General features: G+C 38.3%; 1 protein-coding gene across 5 annotated transcripts in view; it reads right to left on the bottom strand.

Annotated features, from left to right (window-relative positions):
* Positions 1 to 3,535: 3,535 nt before the first annotated feature.
* The window catches only part of DCLK3 (doublecortin like kinase 3), a 30,333-nt gene continuing 18,118 nt past the window's right edge, over positions 3,536 to 15,750 (bottom strand). For 2 of the 5 annotated variants that reach the window (XM_042806518.1, XM_009962590.3), the window contains exons 3-5: positions 10,868 to 11,000; positions 9,776 to 9,943; positions 3,536 to 8,901 (exon numbers count right to left, since the gene is read on the bottom strand). In XM_042806518.1, coding sequence (XP_042662452.1) covers positions 8,705 to 8,901; positions 9,776 to 9,943; positions 10,868 to 11,000 — 498 coding nt within the window. In that variant the 3' untranslated portion in view covers positions 3,536 to 8,704. The remainder of the gene's footprint in view (positions 8,902 to 9,775; positions 9,944 to 10,867; positions 11,001 to 15,750) is intronic. The other 3 variants (XM_042806519.1, XM_042806520.1, XM_042806521.1) reach the window with 3 other exon arrangements.

The following is a 15,750-nucleotide window of genomic DNA, read 5'->3' as shown; positions in this document are numbered from 1 at the left end:
GAAAACAAATCGAATGACAGCAAATCCAGGTTCCTGGTGATTTACCTTGCTAGAATGAAGCTGCTGAAGTCTTTGTCTGTTTTCTTCCCAGAACCCCTCATACAGGCTCTGTCCAAGAGTTCGTCCAAAGTATCCTCCTGGTAAAGGCTGTTTAGTTGTTGGTATAATTCACAGCAGTCCCATCACCAATTCATTAAAACAACGATCTGATTACAGTATTTTTGATAGCACATTTTGAATAATGTATTCTTTTTACTGCTACATGGAAAAGTACTAATGCCGGCAGATAGCCCCAAGAACTAATGTTACACAAGAGCCAGCACAGAATACAGCATTTATATAATTAAAACACACGTGCACTCCCCACAGAAGCTGCTAACATGAAAAGCCCTGAGCAATAGTTACATGTAACTAAGGGGCAAAAGTCTCCATCGGCATACACCAGCTCAGATCCATTGAAACACACAGGAATGTCCTCAGAAACATCAGTAGATCTTTTAATTTCAAAATATACATTTTGGAAGATGTTCATGAAGGAATTTCTGCTGATGGCAAGTGCATAGGAGCCAAGTTTAATGTCACAGAAATCTGTTTCTGTTTTCCTTAAAAACTGGATTAACAACCAGCAGAAAATATTTTAAATGGAGGGTGGAATTTTCAAAGCTAATTACTGCACAAACATAAATCATACAAATATTTCACAGAAAGAGATAATCTAAACCCATTATTGGTGGATTTTAAGATCCCACCATCAGATCTTAAAATAAATAGAAGAAATATTTAATCGTAATAGAAACATAGGATCATTTTCAGTGACCATCACATTCAGATGTTCATTCTGGCAATTAGACAACCAATTCATTTTCCTGGTCATTAAGGGTCTTATCTGCATATCTTTGTTCAAGTTTTCCTCTTATTTCCTGCAACCTTTCCCCAGGTGAAATGTGTATCTAAACACAGGTTTTAGAATATTCTAATTTTGCAACCTTACCAGTCATTTGCCATTAATTTATGTGAGGCTTCATCTGTCAGGAGGGGTTTATTACTGTCACATTCTAACATCCAGCTCTGACTATTTGTCCCTTGAACATTAACTGCTTGAGTTATGAAAACATTTAAAAATAAACTTCCACAAAAATCTTGTGTGGCTAAATATTTGTTCAGAGTTATTTACATTTCTTTTAAGGGAATCTCTTCCTGTCCTGTTAGGTAATTACGATCCAGGTGGGATAAAGACAGTGGTTCCTATAGCATCTGTCTGGAATTAGTTATTCCCAGACACAGAAATAACTGGTGAACCATCATGGGAATGTTACACACCAGGAAGGGAAGATGGTTTTTATTTCACTCAAAGCGCTGTTAGACTTGTCCACAGCATTGATTTACTTAAGAGAATAAAACATTTTGGAAAAAGTTACAATTTTCTTCAGCGTTTTCTCTTCTTGGGTGTTTTGTGGTTTGTTTTTTTTTTTTCTTCCACATTTTTCTTTCATTATTTTTATTCTTTCAAATGGTGAGGGGCTACTTTACATTGTGTCTCTCCCTCTTTTTTTATTTAAAGTACATAGAAATAATACCCTACCCCAACACATGCTGGCCTTTAGCCAAACAGCCAACATGTTCATATTTTTAAAGACACATCATTACACTTCCATTTGAAATACTGGTCAATAATATATCTTTCATCCATCAGTCACTCCATGAACATTATTTTGGCCAGTATGCTTCCAGCCACGCTGAAATGAATAAAATTTTTTTGACCCATTTAGTTCCATCCTTACACTAGGCACACGGGTTTCTTCTGAGCCTGTTAAAAAAGTTCATAGGCTGAAGCATTACAAAGTCATTAAAACTGTCAACATTGCAAGCTGGGTAGTTGCAAATGCTTAGGATCACAAAATTGCACTCTTTTTGAAAATCCACCAATAAGGTTTTTCTTGACAACTTACCATGACAGTTAACATCCATTTACTTTAATTTTCTAGAAAAATTGTCTTCATTGCTGAAATCCTTGACATTAAACACTATCTAAAATGTTTTACACTGAAATTCTTCACGAGAAATGCCTTCTTACAATATAGCGGTTGTCACTGAAATCTAGAAAGCTTTAACAATAGAGCAATGACAGTGCAGGAATAATCTTTTCTTTATGATGCATCACATTTTTCCAGTGATCAGAAAGAGCGTCCCTTATTCAGTCCTGCAGCCCTTACCCAACACAGCAAATCTCAAACACTTTTGGAAGCTGACTGTTGCAGCACCTGCTTATCCCCAGCAATGTGCTGCATGGCTTGGTGTTCTCACTAGATCAAGTATTGTCACTGCTTGGATTGCTGAAACACTTACTACACGAATAATCCTGAATTTCTCTGAATTTTTACATGGTTCCAGCTCTCTGTTTCAGTTTCTGAATTAAGAAAAAAAAATACATTTCCAGTGACAGTTTACGGTTATTAGCTTTACTTGTTCTGTTTTGCCATTTGCTACAATTATCAAAACAGCTCTAATTTCAAAAGATCAAATTCTGCATGAATGCAACATCTGTTTATAACTCAAGGCACAGAATGAATCGGCAAATTGGATGATACAAGGGGTCATCTTTTCTTTTCCAAAGAAATAGCATGTAGCAGTGACAACTTTAATGGCCCATTTTTAAAAAAAATATCGCTAGACTCTGACTTCAACTGCTAGTGTCATGGGAAACACAGCTGAACCCCACTCCTAACAGCAAAGCATTAGATCAGATTTAAATAGCTGCCTATACATACCGTTAAAATGCAGTGCAATAATTTTGTGTGATTATCATAAAAGCCATTAATTTCTAAGAGTCTACAGTTATTCCAAGAGCAGTGAGGCGTTTGTGGTCTCAATATGTAATAAATGAGAGCCTGTACTGATTCTCACTGGCAGCCACTTTATCACGCATGCTCACACCCAGAGAAGGTAGCTTCTTCGAAAACACCATCAGGATATCAGATGCATTTTTATTTACGTTGCTTCAGCTGATACCCCAAGCGTGCAGGAAAATACCATTTTTAATAACACAACTCAAAAATGCACAAGCTACTAAGAAACAGTGTCCCTTGAAAAAGCCACTTTTTGCAACCCACTCAGTTTCAAACAGAATGCTCGTTTCCACAAAGCAGATCTTTTTCTGAACAAATTTAAATTTTACACAATAAGAATTAATGATGGGAGAATTCACTTCTGTGTGCATTAAGCTTCCATGAAGCTAGCTCCGCTTGTCATGATTGCTCTAACATAGTAGCAGACATGATTAATGCAGTACAGGGACAAAAAAGGTGTTTAAATCTTAGCTCCAGTTTTGCAAATAATTGTGTTGGTTTTAAGGGGATTACATATAGTAGCAAAGAAAAACATATCTGTAAGCATTCAAAGGACTGCAGCATCAGAATGGCTCCTCTAAGTGTAAATGAAAGTACATACAATACTTAATAAAATTGAAAACCTTTTAAAATGAGCATTTCCCAGATAGTTAAATTGTCAGAAGAAAAAAAAAAAAATCTCAAAATACTCAGCCACACAATTGTTTCCCAATTTATTGGAAAGAATATTGAAATATAACATCCAATATATAGTTTGCCTTTATTTAGGGCGGGGTGTGGGGGGGGGAGGCAGGAGCGAAGGAACAACCTCTTTTCTGCTGAAGTCTATAATGTATTTTAATTTAGAAAATTACACCTTCAGCCTAGTTGCAAATAAACCACATTGTAGAACGAACAGTGCCAATATACACTGTCAGCCCAGTTAAAGTGCCCATATTCCTTTCAGGACAAGAACATCAACAGTAAAGAATTGTACAAGTGGACTCAGAGAGGACAGAAAAATGCATGCCCAGCAACTTAAAAAACATTTTCCATACGTTGCTTAAATTAAGAGAAATCTAGGCAACAGAAGAAATGGTAGGAGAAAGATTTCAGGCTGATACTTGTGTTTGGGAAGATCAGTTTATAAGCACAGCAAATCTACTATATTCTCAAGCAGACTGAATACTGCCCCAAATCCGGATACCTGCAGAAAAGCAAGCAGCCAACTCAGAAATTTCACTTTCACTGTAGGACCATAACCCAAAAGGCCCCAGCTCAGAGGGTAATATCCCACTAACCCTCTTTCACCCCACAGCCAAAAATTGCAGTAACAGATATGGGAAATCCACCTCTAATGCCAGTCAGAACGCAGATGGCAGATTTAATGGGTTCTCAGTTCAGCTATCCCACAGAATGGCTGAACAATATTCAGTGAAGAAGAAGGGACCCTGAATAAAAGAAACCAAAGTGTCTGTGTCTCAGAGGAAACAGAGTCCTTGCTGTACTGCCAAGTTTCAATCACAAGTCTCTTGGACACACATTTTTAAATATTAGGTTGCTAAAGATACAAGCAAGGACCAAATTCCCATTGTTCATTTTAAGGTAGATATGCACTATGCAATGTGAAACACTAGTATCTTTTGTACACTTACAGATGCCTGAACACTTTCAAAATATTTTGCTCATTTACCTGTGCTGTTCCCATCCCTATGTCCCATTTCTAAGGCCAGAGTTTCCTGAAGAAAAACATATTCATATGTGAAGATTTCACCATTTTTCAGTAATGAGAGTCATCCAAGGGGAGAAGAGAGGTAGATGACAGTAGGCAGATAATAGGCGATAGAAAATAGGGAGATGAGGTCTAGGATCAATGAAACATAATACATACCTGAAAGTGAAGAGGTTGACCTTGGTGGACAAATGGTAAGGGGACATGCAAGGACCACTCTACCTTTAAACAATGGAAAGTTTACCACTGGAGAGAGTTACTACTAAGTTTGTCAGTCACAGGCAGTCACTAAAAGCCTGGACTTAACGTTCAGAAACTCCTAACATTCACAAAACTAGTAACACTGGCTTTCAAGGATGCTCAAAATGCTTAATTGGACTCTTCAGCTGATCTCTGGGAGAGGCACATCCTCACATAGACCCCAGCTATACTGCAGTGACCACTTTTGTCACTACTGTAGTTGAAAGCCTTGACTGTGATTTTAAGTGCAGACCCAGCAATTAAATTTCCTAGTGACACACATTGATGACGTAAGTCTATATGGTTGGATCTTGGTGCCTCAAAAGTCTGAGAAGTCTTACAGTTAGGGCATGAAAATACGAGAGTGTGTAAAAACTGCAACCAACTATGTTTATGATTTAAGATAACAGAGAGTCAGGGTCTCTGGTTTCTAAAAATTTTGGAATAGTCAATACCAGAGAGTAATGAAATAACCCTGGAATAACTAGAACCTGGTCAGGATCTCTGGCAACCAACAGCTGTAAGAAACATGAAAGGATTCCTACTCAGCTGATTTGCAAAAGGTTGCAGGAAAAACAGGTTCTTCCTTTCTGTTGCCCGAGACCTAGCAAATCTCCTGTAAGTGGATATTTTCTATTGAGGTCTGCAGTACAAATTCACTTTCCGCACTTAACTTTTTGGGGTTTTTGGTTTGTTTTTCTTGCTGGTATATTTTGACTTTCTTCATTGTTAGTATCTAAAGAGTTAGAAACACTACAGCTTGTTTTACTTTCGGTGGAATATAAGGCTGTATGAAAGTCTAAATCACACAGATTAAATGAAGGACAAGGAGGGATATTTCTTCTCCCTAACAAATAAGCAAGAACTTGCTCTCTGTGAGACTTTAATCTTCCCCAGCTTTGAGCCTCCTCAGACCTCCTGTAGACAAAGGAACCAACCAAGAAATGCAAGCATAAGGGGAAGATGACTCCGGCACCCAAGGAGCCAATAATCATTTGAAAAATCTCAGGAAAGGAAGTCAGAACAGCAAAACTCCTCAACTCTAGAGTTTGAATTTGGTTGAGGTGTTAGAAACTGTCTTACAGAGCATAAAGATCAGGTCTGAGTCTGAATGTCATGCAGTGGGAAAAGATTGAGAAAAGTCAGTAGTGAGGGGACATCTTTGAGACCAATAAGGGCTTTTCACTGTTTTCCTGTGTGAGACCTCTCTAATCTTATTAACTTTCAACATCAGCAAGCAATGCTTGAGGCTGAGCTTTCCAAAATCATATGTGTTCTCATTGCTTCAAGCAACTTACTCCATAAGGACTGGGGACCCGGACCCCTTAGAGTAGCATGGAGGCAGAGCAAGAACACTGGAAGCAACAGGAGAAAAGGAGGAATATCTAAGTAGGAGAGAGGAAGAAAGAGGCAAAAACCCTGAGAAGCACCTGGAAGCTTTTTCAGCCCCCAACCTGAAGGAGGGCCTAACGCCACATGTCTATTAGCAACACCAACAAGCCAGTCCCTCAGCGCTGCCACAGCAGTGTCTGTACTTACAGATGCAATGCGGTGACAGTTCGCAGCACAGTCCATGTTTAGTCTGTCTGGGACGCAGAGAACTTGATAGAAAACCAAAATCTTTGAAAAAATAATTACTTTTATATTAATTACAAGCAAACGCTCTATCTTCTGCACTATGAATAAGGCTGTAGACAGGTTCTTGAAGGTGAAAAAGGCAACTCGTAACACAACCTCCAAACTGTCAGATTCATTGCCAATAAAATATTATTTTTGTCACTTCAAACTTTATTCCTAAATGACTATATTAAAAATAAGATAATTACAAAATATAATATTGCAAGTCAGAAGCTATTTTTCCACAGTTTCCTATCCAAAATAGACTTAAATTAACAGAGGAGAAGTTATTACTAATACTCAAAGACTACATAATGTTTTTAGACTATTAGGTTACACATAGCCTTAACTCAGGAAAGCACTTAAAAAGGGAAAAGGGAAAGTCTTCCTGACTCAGGGCCTCTAAAGCAGAGGTAAGACATATCATATAGATACTACTTGGGCATACAGTAAAGATTTGACTGGTTTGTTTCACAAATTCTTGAACTCCACAGCAAGTCTTATTCCAATATATATTAAAAATAAGTTAAATTGAAAGTGCAATTCTCCTTTAAGAGCCAAGTTGTCTCTACTTTCATACATCATTCTTGCAGCAGAACAGTCACAAATTGAAACAGAAATATGACTGTACCCCACACTTTTTGGTAATTCAGAAAGTTCACACAAAATACTAGCACTCACCCAAAATAATATTCTGGTTCATATAGTTATTAAAATGTTCTACTAATTCTGAAATGCTTCTGACATTTCTGATTGTGAAATACATAGTCAGAGCATCAGCTCTGAAATTGTAAAATATCCTCATTCATTTCTACAAGCTATGAATTCAATGCTAATACCACTGATATTTTAACATCAATATTATTTGCTAGAACATGGAACTCATGGACAAAGCATTATAAAATGGACAACTCAAGTGCTTTTTGGATTTGATTAGTTAACTAAAAATTCTGAGATTCAAAAGCTGTTCTAGGTCATGTCCCTTCTCAGGACTGTATTTTTTTCCCTGCAGGATTTCTTTAAAATCGCATCCAATCAAATTATAAGAAAAACATGCAATGAAGCATCTGACACTTCCCCTGGGAGACTTTTCTGTATCCAACAAGTTGTTGTTTTTCCCCAAGTTGAATTTTAACGGAATTTCATCTCATTGTCCATTCTCATGAAAGCAAGGGGAAAGAGTCCCCAGGGAAGACAACAGGGGAGAAAAACTAAACAATTGCTAAACTACACTGAAAAAGTGTATACAGTCAATTAAGCTGTGAAGTGTGTTGATTAAAGGGGAACCGTGAAGATAAGGATTAACTGAAATCACAAAAGCAGCTTCACAGCTTTGTATTTTCCATCAGCATGGAAGAGTCACAGATGCATGTGGATGGCTCCTAAGAAAAAAAATCAGTATGAGAAAAAGCTTGAGTTATCATTCCATAAATACACCTTTGGGAAAAGAACCAAAGTTCTCTTAGAATTGCTTAACTTATACTTCCCAGAGTAGGAAGAAAAGCTCCTTGAAAGTTATTATTATAGTCTTGAAAAGGTATCAGACACAATACCTTCCCACTTCTCATAAACAAATGAAACTACCATACTACACAGCACCACCATAATTTAACAGAAACACTGTACCATCTACTACCCTGTCCCTGAGAACATCCAATGAAAGATGTTGCCAAGGGAGATATCATAAAACATCTGATTTAGTCTATAAGGATTTTTCTTCCTTCACAACTTAATAAATAGTATCTTGCTGCTTATTTAACATATGCTACAGCTAAAGAATATATTTACTTTTTTTTTAACTCCTTCACCTTCTCCATTACTAGCAGGAATTGGTGAAAAGACAGTTTAGAGAATTAGTGCAGGATGTGTATGCAGACTGCTATTTTGAAAACATTATAAACACAAAACTCCTGGAAGATATCATACAAATAAGACAAGAGAAGAGTCATCACTAGTGTCAGCCACAAAAGCATACATCTGTTATCTAAAACAGATATACATTTTGTAATGTAAAAGCCCAAATCAGTAATTAAAGAAAAATAATAGATACTCTCCAGGAAATATCCAGTCCCCACTGCTGTCAACAGAGAGACTCTTAAGTACCATCTGGGGAAGTGGATGTGAATCTCTGTCCTTCAGAATCTCAGAACCACAAAAAAAAAAAAAAAAAAAAAACAGGCATGGCGATAGCCAGCAACAGCTATACACTAAAGGCCCAATTCATTTGGAAAAGAAAACACAAATAATTTGTTATTCAACAAAAGGACGACTAAATGAGCTTGAAGAGACTTCACGTGCCCTCATCAGCAACTTCCTTTCGGCGCTGGGCCCGGAAATGGCGTTCAATATTTATTGTCACTTCCCTCTGCAAATTTCTGCTGTTAGTTTTTCCAGCTGTTCTGATCCAAGGGTGCTGAAGTACTTGTCGTGCTGTGTAGCGCTTCTGGGGATCCACTATCAACAGCCTGGTTATGAGGTCTTTTGCTGCTATTATGAAAGAAAGAAAAGGAGAAAGGGGAAAAGAACAGTGACACGATGCTGCTGACAGTTATACCAACACAGAATATCCTTCTTATTTTTTATTAGTTTTACCATAATGACTTTTGTGACTATCCCCAGGAGATATTCTAACAACTGAATTTAGAACTAGTGACAGAAGATGTTAAATCTCCAGCATATCTTTTACTGATACTATTTTCCCCTTCAGAAAGAGAGGAGAAAGTGAAGGGAATTTTATCTTAAAAGCATGCTGAAGGCATCAGGTTTGGGGTTCAGGTTCACAGGAATTAGTATTGGGTATCTCATCCCTCAAGAAGCATAAAAGTCGTAGAATGCTGTTGAGCATGTTCTTTAAAATACTGTATAAGGAGAGAGATGTTTTAGGATTTCTGATTTTGAAGAGTGTATAAAAGACACTGTACGAGTCCAAGAAGGAAAAAACTACTCAATGCAGACCCCATTGATCTCAGTAGAAAATCCACACTGCGTTCTGCAGACCAAGGATTTAATTCTCAGTTTTGGAGATTTTTAGATACATTTTTATAATCTAACATAACCCTGGAGATTAATTTGGTACCTTTTTCTACAGAGACAATTCGTATAAGCAAGGTGAGGAAAACCTTGCTCTTGTCTCAGAAAGGGAGCAATCAATTAAATAAGCCAGACCTAATATGCAGATTCACAGCCATCAATACTACCAGAGGACTAAATTTACATTTAAAGCAAATACAGAATCACACAAAAGAGACCTGTAAGACACCCCAAGTTCATTGAGCTCACTGTCCTGAATAAAAGGGAGTTCCTCCCACTCCAGGGAACAGGTCGGTTACTTCTCAGATCTGCTCTAAATACTGAATCTTACCTGCAGAAATATTGTCCCAGTATGGGGAAAGGAACTCATAGTGACCCAGTTGTATGATCTGAAACAGCTCTTCTTGATCACGTTCCTGACTGCGAAAAGGGGGAAAACCACAGAGCAGAATGTAAAGGATCACACCAGCTGCCCACATATCTACTTCGAGCCCATAGCCTAAGGAAGAAAAGAAAAAACAAAAGTCCTGTTTTAGAAAGGAAACTCACAACTGGTAGGGAACTGTTTCTTTTTCATTCTATTTTCCAAGAAAAACAGAAGCTCTGCTCAGTTTCTCAAAAAAATAAGGTCAGCAGAAGAATAAGTGGCTGGTACACCATGCTTACAAGCTGAGCTGCTCTGCCTGTTATTAACTACAGCTCTCACAAAGTGCCTCTCTTCAACATGTTTCACAAACACTGTCTCACAAGGCCAGTGTCAATTGGAGACTAATTGAGAAAACACAGTATATATTTCTAAAATGGTCCTCCTCAGATTCCCCTCAAAAAAGCACTAAGAGTGTGCCAAGTTTCCATTGAAACTTGATATAACCAGAGATGTGCAACCCAGCTTCACAGAACAAAAATCAGAAATAGCTTCGCTTGAGTCATCAACAGAACTGACTCCTTTCCAGATCTGAATCTTTTTGGATATGAAATCTCTAAAATTTCTTCAGATGCAAAACATGTTTTGGCTTGCTATATAAGTTTAACATACATGTTCACAATGTTTTTGCATCATTAGGGGACTTGGAAAGTTGTTTGGGCTACAGTCGTGAAATGGGGCTGAATACCCTCAGGTTGCAACATGAACTTTTGCTCATTTCCCCACTTCAGCAATTAGCATTTATGATATTTTATGGATTGTCTGCTTGGAAATCAGTGTTCTATTACCATAGACATTAATAATGCAAACATGACTAATGTCATGCTTGTGTTTGTTAAAAGCTTAAAGGTTTCCTTTCCTTTCACAGATTACACCACTAGCCAACCTCCTACCCCATAAAGACATATCAGTAAGTTGAAACATTCTGGAATATTTCCATGATTAGAAACTTCAGGGTAATTGTATGATTTATGACAAATTATAAATATATACACTCACCCTTCTCAGCAAGTATTTCAGGGGCAACGTATGTGGGTGTTCCACAAACGGTAAATATGGGTTTCGTAACCTGCTTTGCAAGGCCAAAATCTGCTAGTTTCAGTGTAGTAGATTTATCTGCATTATGCTGAACCTATACACAATGAAAAATACACATACTTAGTCCAGATGCATTTTAAGGCAGCAAAAGATAAAGGAAGCAGTTAATAATAAACATGAAGAAGTTCTAATAATAGTGCCCTCAAGTAAAGCAACATCAAATGGAAACAGTATTTTGATAAACAGTCTTCAGAAAGTGTCTTTTTCTCCTCCTATACTAAGAAAGTGCATATATTTAAGAGGACACTCAATAACAGAAAAAAGAACACTTCATTGTACAAACTCTGGCACACTGTAATTTCCAAGAAATTAAAAGGAGGAAGAAAAAAATAAACAAGAATCAATTAAATATTATTATTTCCTCTTGAGAAAGTAAACTCTTCCCCTGGGAAAGCAAAGACTGTTGTGGGCACCTTTATGATTAAATGCAATATTCCCAGGTAAGCTACTGACTTGACAGTGTTACCTGAAAACCACATCTACTTCATACCAGTCTAGTAAAAAGAAAACCAAACAAACAGCCAAAAGCTTTACTTCCTTTGCAAATTACTCTGCTACTCTACCTGCTGCCCTGAAAATAAATGAGTCACAGTCATCACACAGAAAGAGCTGGAGAAATGGATCCACACAGAATGTCCTCCTAAATGGGTCTTTTCAGCAATTCCCATCTACATCCCCCTGAAAAGTAATCAAAACACTTCTTCCCATTCTAATTTTGTATGCATGTATCTTCAGCATTAATTTGTAACGCAGTTAATGAAACATTATTTTAAGAAACAGAATATGTCAATGACATAGTGAAATCGACTGCACCCCCAGTGAGTTTGCAGACAACACCAAGCTGACACGGTGGAGGGAAGGGATGTCATCCCGAGGGACCGGACAGGCTTGAGAAGCGGGCCTGTGGAAACCTCATGAAGTTCAGCAAAGCCAAGTGCAAGGTCCTGCACCTGGGTTGGGGCAACGCCTGATATCAACACAGGCTGGTGAATGAAGGGATTGAGAGCAGCCCTGTGCAGGAGGACGTGAGGTACTGGTGAATGAAAAACTGGACATGAGCCAGCAGTGTGAGCTTACAGCCCAGAAAGCCAACGGTGTCCTGGGCTGCATCAAAAGCAGCATGGCCAGCAGGTCAAGGGAGGGGATTCACCCCCTCTACTCCACTGAGACCCCCCTCTGCAGTGCTGGGGCCAGCTCTGGGGCCCCCCAACATCAGGACATGGACCTGCTTGAGCCAGTCTAGAGGAAGGCCATGAAAATCAGAGGGCTGGAGCAGCTCCCCTGGGGGGCCGGGCTGAGAGAGTTGGGGGGGTTCAGCCTGGAGAAGAGAAGGATCCGGGGAGACCTTCGAGCAGCCTCCCAGGGCTTAAAGGGAGTTTATAATAAAGATGGGGACAGGCTTTTTAGTAGGGTCTGTGGTTTTAAACTGAAGGAGGATAGATTCAACTAGATACAAGGAAGAAATTTTTTACCATGCGAGTGGTGAAACACTGGAGCAGGTTGCCCAGAGAGGTGGTAGATGCCCCATCCCTGGAAACATTCAAGGCCAGATTGGACAGGGCTCTGAACAACCTGATCTCATGGAAGATGTCCCTGCTTATTGCAGGGCAGTTGGACTAGATGATGCTTAAAGGCCCCTTCCAATCCAAACTAGTGTATAATTCTATATTCAAAGGCCAAGTCATGAAGAATGTAGTATTCTTAATACTGGCGACTGATATTCAAATATTCTTTAAGAGGTTCAGAAATGTCATGACTTTGCTTTAAATGAAAAATGCTCTGCTCTGGAACTATGGGTCACACAGCAGCAGCTAAAATGTCTACAAGATTGCCAAGGAAATCTGCACTCCAGTTTTGAATGGACAAACTGGAGTATGATGCAACAGGTATGCTTCATGCTTTAACACCTCATACTTTGCCATCAGACAGTGCTTGAGAAAGCCAAAAACTCAAAATGGTCTCCATTACAAGACAACTAATGGCACAGAGAGGACAAAATTTGCTCTCCTACATTACAGCTGACTAATGCCCGTTTATCATCTTTATAGCAACTGTAAGCACTCGCCCAATTTTGATTAAGCAAAAAGGTTTTGGTTATTTTCTTTTTTTTTTTTTTTAGAAAAAAATTACATTACAAAAATACATTATAGCCCACTAATCCTTTTTTAACTTCTTTATAGAAAATAAGCACTCTTCTAGTTTTGATTAGGCAATACATTTTGGGTTTTTTTCTGTTTTTCTAAGAAAAAGTGTTTTTCAGTATGAAACTGAAAATAAGGCTTATTACAACCATGCAGTCAAAATTTCTGCAGGAGAAAACTAAAATGCCATAGCCATTACATTACTCAGCTATGATGCGTTGTGGACACAATAGCTGACAAAAAGGTAAAATAAATTACAAAGGTAACAGTTACATTCTATAGCAGCATCTATTCACGGGATTTATATTCTAACAATAGGGGTAATAGTGGTAGAATGCTACAGAAACTCACAATTGAAATGCTCAATTTTATATATACTATGAAAATATGAGCATCAATATATTTTCCAATTGTATAAATAAAGCTTCTAAAATCATGTAAGAAAATAGTGTCACATGGAATTTCAACTAAGATCCTGCATGCTACTGCATTAAGACAAGTAATACTGAAAGGTTTATATAAATTCTTAGAAACCAGCAGGGGGGTGGGGAGAACACACTGGTATTAATCCCAGTCCCCAAATCAGCAGGAAAAGTCTTGCTTTGTAAAATACACCACTGTTGTATGTTTTCTTTTATCAGGACACCAGACTCTTAATCTCTCATCACAGCACAAGGTGGCAACACTGCACCATCTGTTCTTTCAGAAAAAAACACCGGGCTTTCATTTTATTTAACAACCGAACAGGTAGGAACAGCATGCACCGTGGGTATATTTTGACAGCTTTGTGACAATCATTTCAAAGACAGCATGTAGCCTGTCAGCACGCCTGAAAACCTCAGCCCAGAACTCCTCAGCATCTTCACTAATACTATGCTCAGAACAACTCAAAGTCAGCTCGGGCAAAGTGTTCCCTTCATTCCCAACTTCGTACTCTCCCATCTACCTTTCCGTCACCTGGTATCACCTCGAGCAATGAAAATATGCTTCACTGTAGAAACAAAAGCTTCTCAGGCTGCTTTTATTCCTTCCTAAGGCCAGATTATTTATTCATAGCAGTATCACAGAAATGTGATAACCTGTACAAGAGAAATCTAGCCTCTGACATCTAAAGTATGTGCTCTGTGAAATGTTGAGAACAAAGCAAAAATGGTAACATTAAACGAACATACTAGCCTTACTGTGACACCTACAAGACAGCTATTGCTGTTTCTGCATTCAAGACTACAAAGAATAGTTCCAGAAGTCCATTTAAAATTGTTGCCTTGTCTTACCTGCCTATAGAGTTGAGATAAGGAAGACCAGTATTCAGTACACTTTCTATAGACAGACAATTTGGGCCATACAACTACTTATGTCCTTCAACTGCAAGGAAAGCCAGTATCTGGTAGTCTTGAACTAAAGGCTCTCAGAATTGCTCACTACTCAAATACAGATGCCATAGCAGGACATTAGAATATTGTCTGAGGATTTCTAGATATCCCAGCCATACACCCAGAAGATTATAATACACTAATACAAAGCCAAATTCATCTCCAGAGAAGGGATAAATTGATCTTTTCCTTTTCTCCTGTCTGTTGATGACTCCCAGTAGTTCATGTTCTTGTTTGTTTCCATATCTACCCTGTGAAATGCATCAGGGTGTTTAAGATAAATGATGATAATAGCATTAATATTTCTCTGTATGCACCTATATATGGTAGCAGAGGTTCTTCTTCTACACATCATGAAAGCAAGCTAGTCCATTCTGTATGTTAGAAATAGGGCTAAAGAACAAGTACTGCTTACACGTTTGAGTTTCAGACATCCCTTGCTGCAAGCTAGAAGAATCTCTGAAAAATCTTACAGAAAACTCTCTATGAAAGTTTATCATACTGAAAACTCTCAATAAGCAACTGGTTAAACAGAATTTTAACTCAAATGCACCCTGAAACCTCTGACAGTGCTTTGTGTATATGTAGTGTCACAAAAGCGAAGTTAAAGGACAAAAAGGCTACACTTGACATTCTCATATATATACGAAAACTTGAGAGAAAGAGGGCAGAAAAAAAGGAAAAAGCTCAAACATATAAAAAGCTATAACATACTACTTATGAAGCTGAGTGTTAAACAATTACCACATTAGTATGTCTGGGAAGTGTACATGGAGATGAGTATACAATCACAGACGCAACCCTCCCCTTTACCCCTAAAAGGGTGCGAGGAAGTGACTGTATCTTTTACAGCTATAATATGGAAAAACACCACTACACTTTGAAATTAATTTCTCACAAGTCAAGAAATGCCAACACCTGTAGAATTCAACAGTCCCTCAGCTAAAAACCTTGCCACCAAATTCTGGTGGTAGCATTAAAGAAGTGACTGGCTTCTTTTGTGGGACCAAACACACCGCATTGCTCATCCTTGGTAGGAAAGGTTTTCTTGCTGAACACCTAGTCCTAAATGAGGTGATTCTGTTAGCAGATGGGAGGGAGTCAGAGCATCTGTCTTCACACCAGCTGTCAAACAGATTTTGTTTTTGTAGCGCAAGTCACCACCCTTCTGCCTCACAGCTATGCTGCAAGGAGTCTGATCATTGTGGGCAGACACAGTAGTGAAAGAGGGAGAGGGAAAACCGAAAAGAATGATGGTGGACTGTTACAG

Source organism: Tyto alba, unplaced genomic scaffold (genome assembly GCF_018691265.1).
Source record: "Tyto alba isolate M040663 unplaced genomic scaffold, T.alba_DEE_v4.0 Super-Scaffold_46, whole genome shotgun sequence".
Lineage (NCBI taxonomy): Eukaryota > Metazoa > Chordata > Aves > Strigiformes > Tytonidae > Tyto > Tyto alba.
This window is presented reverse-complemented; position numbering and strand designations above follow the sequence as displayed.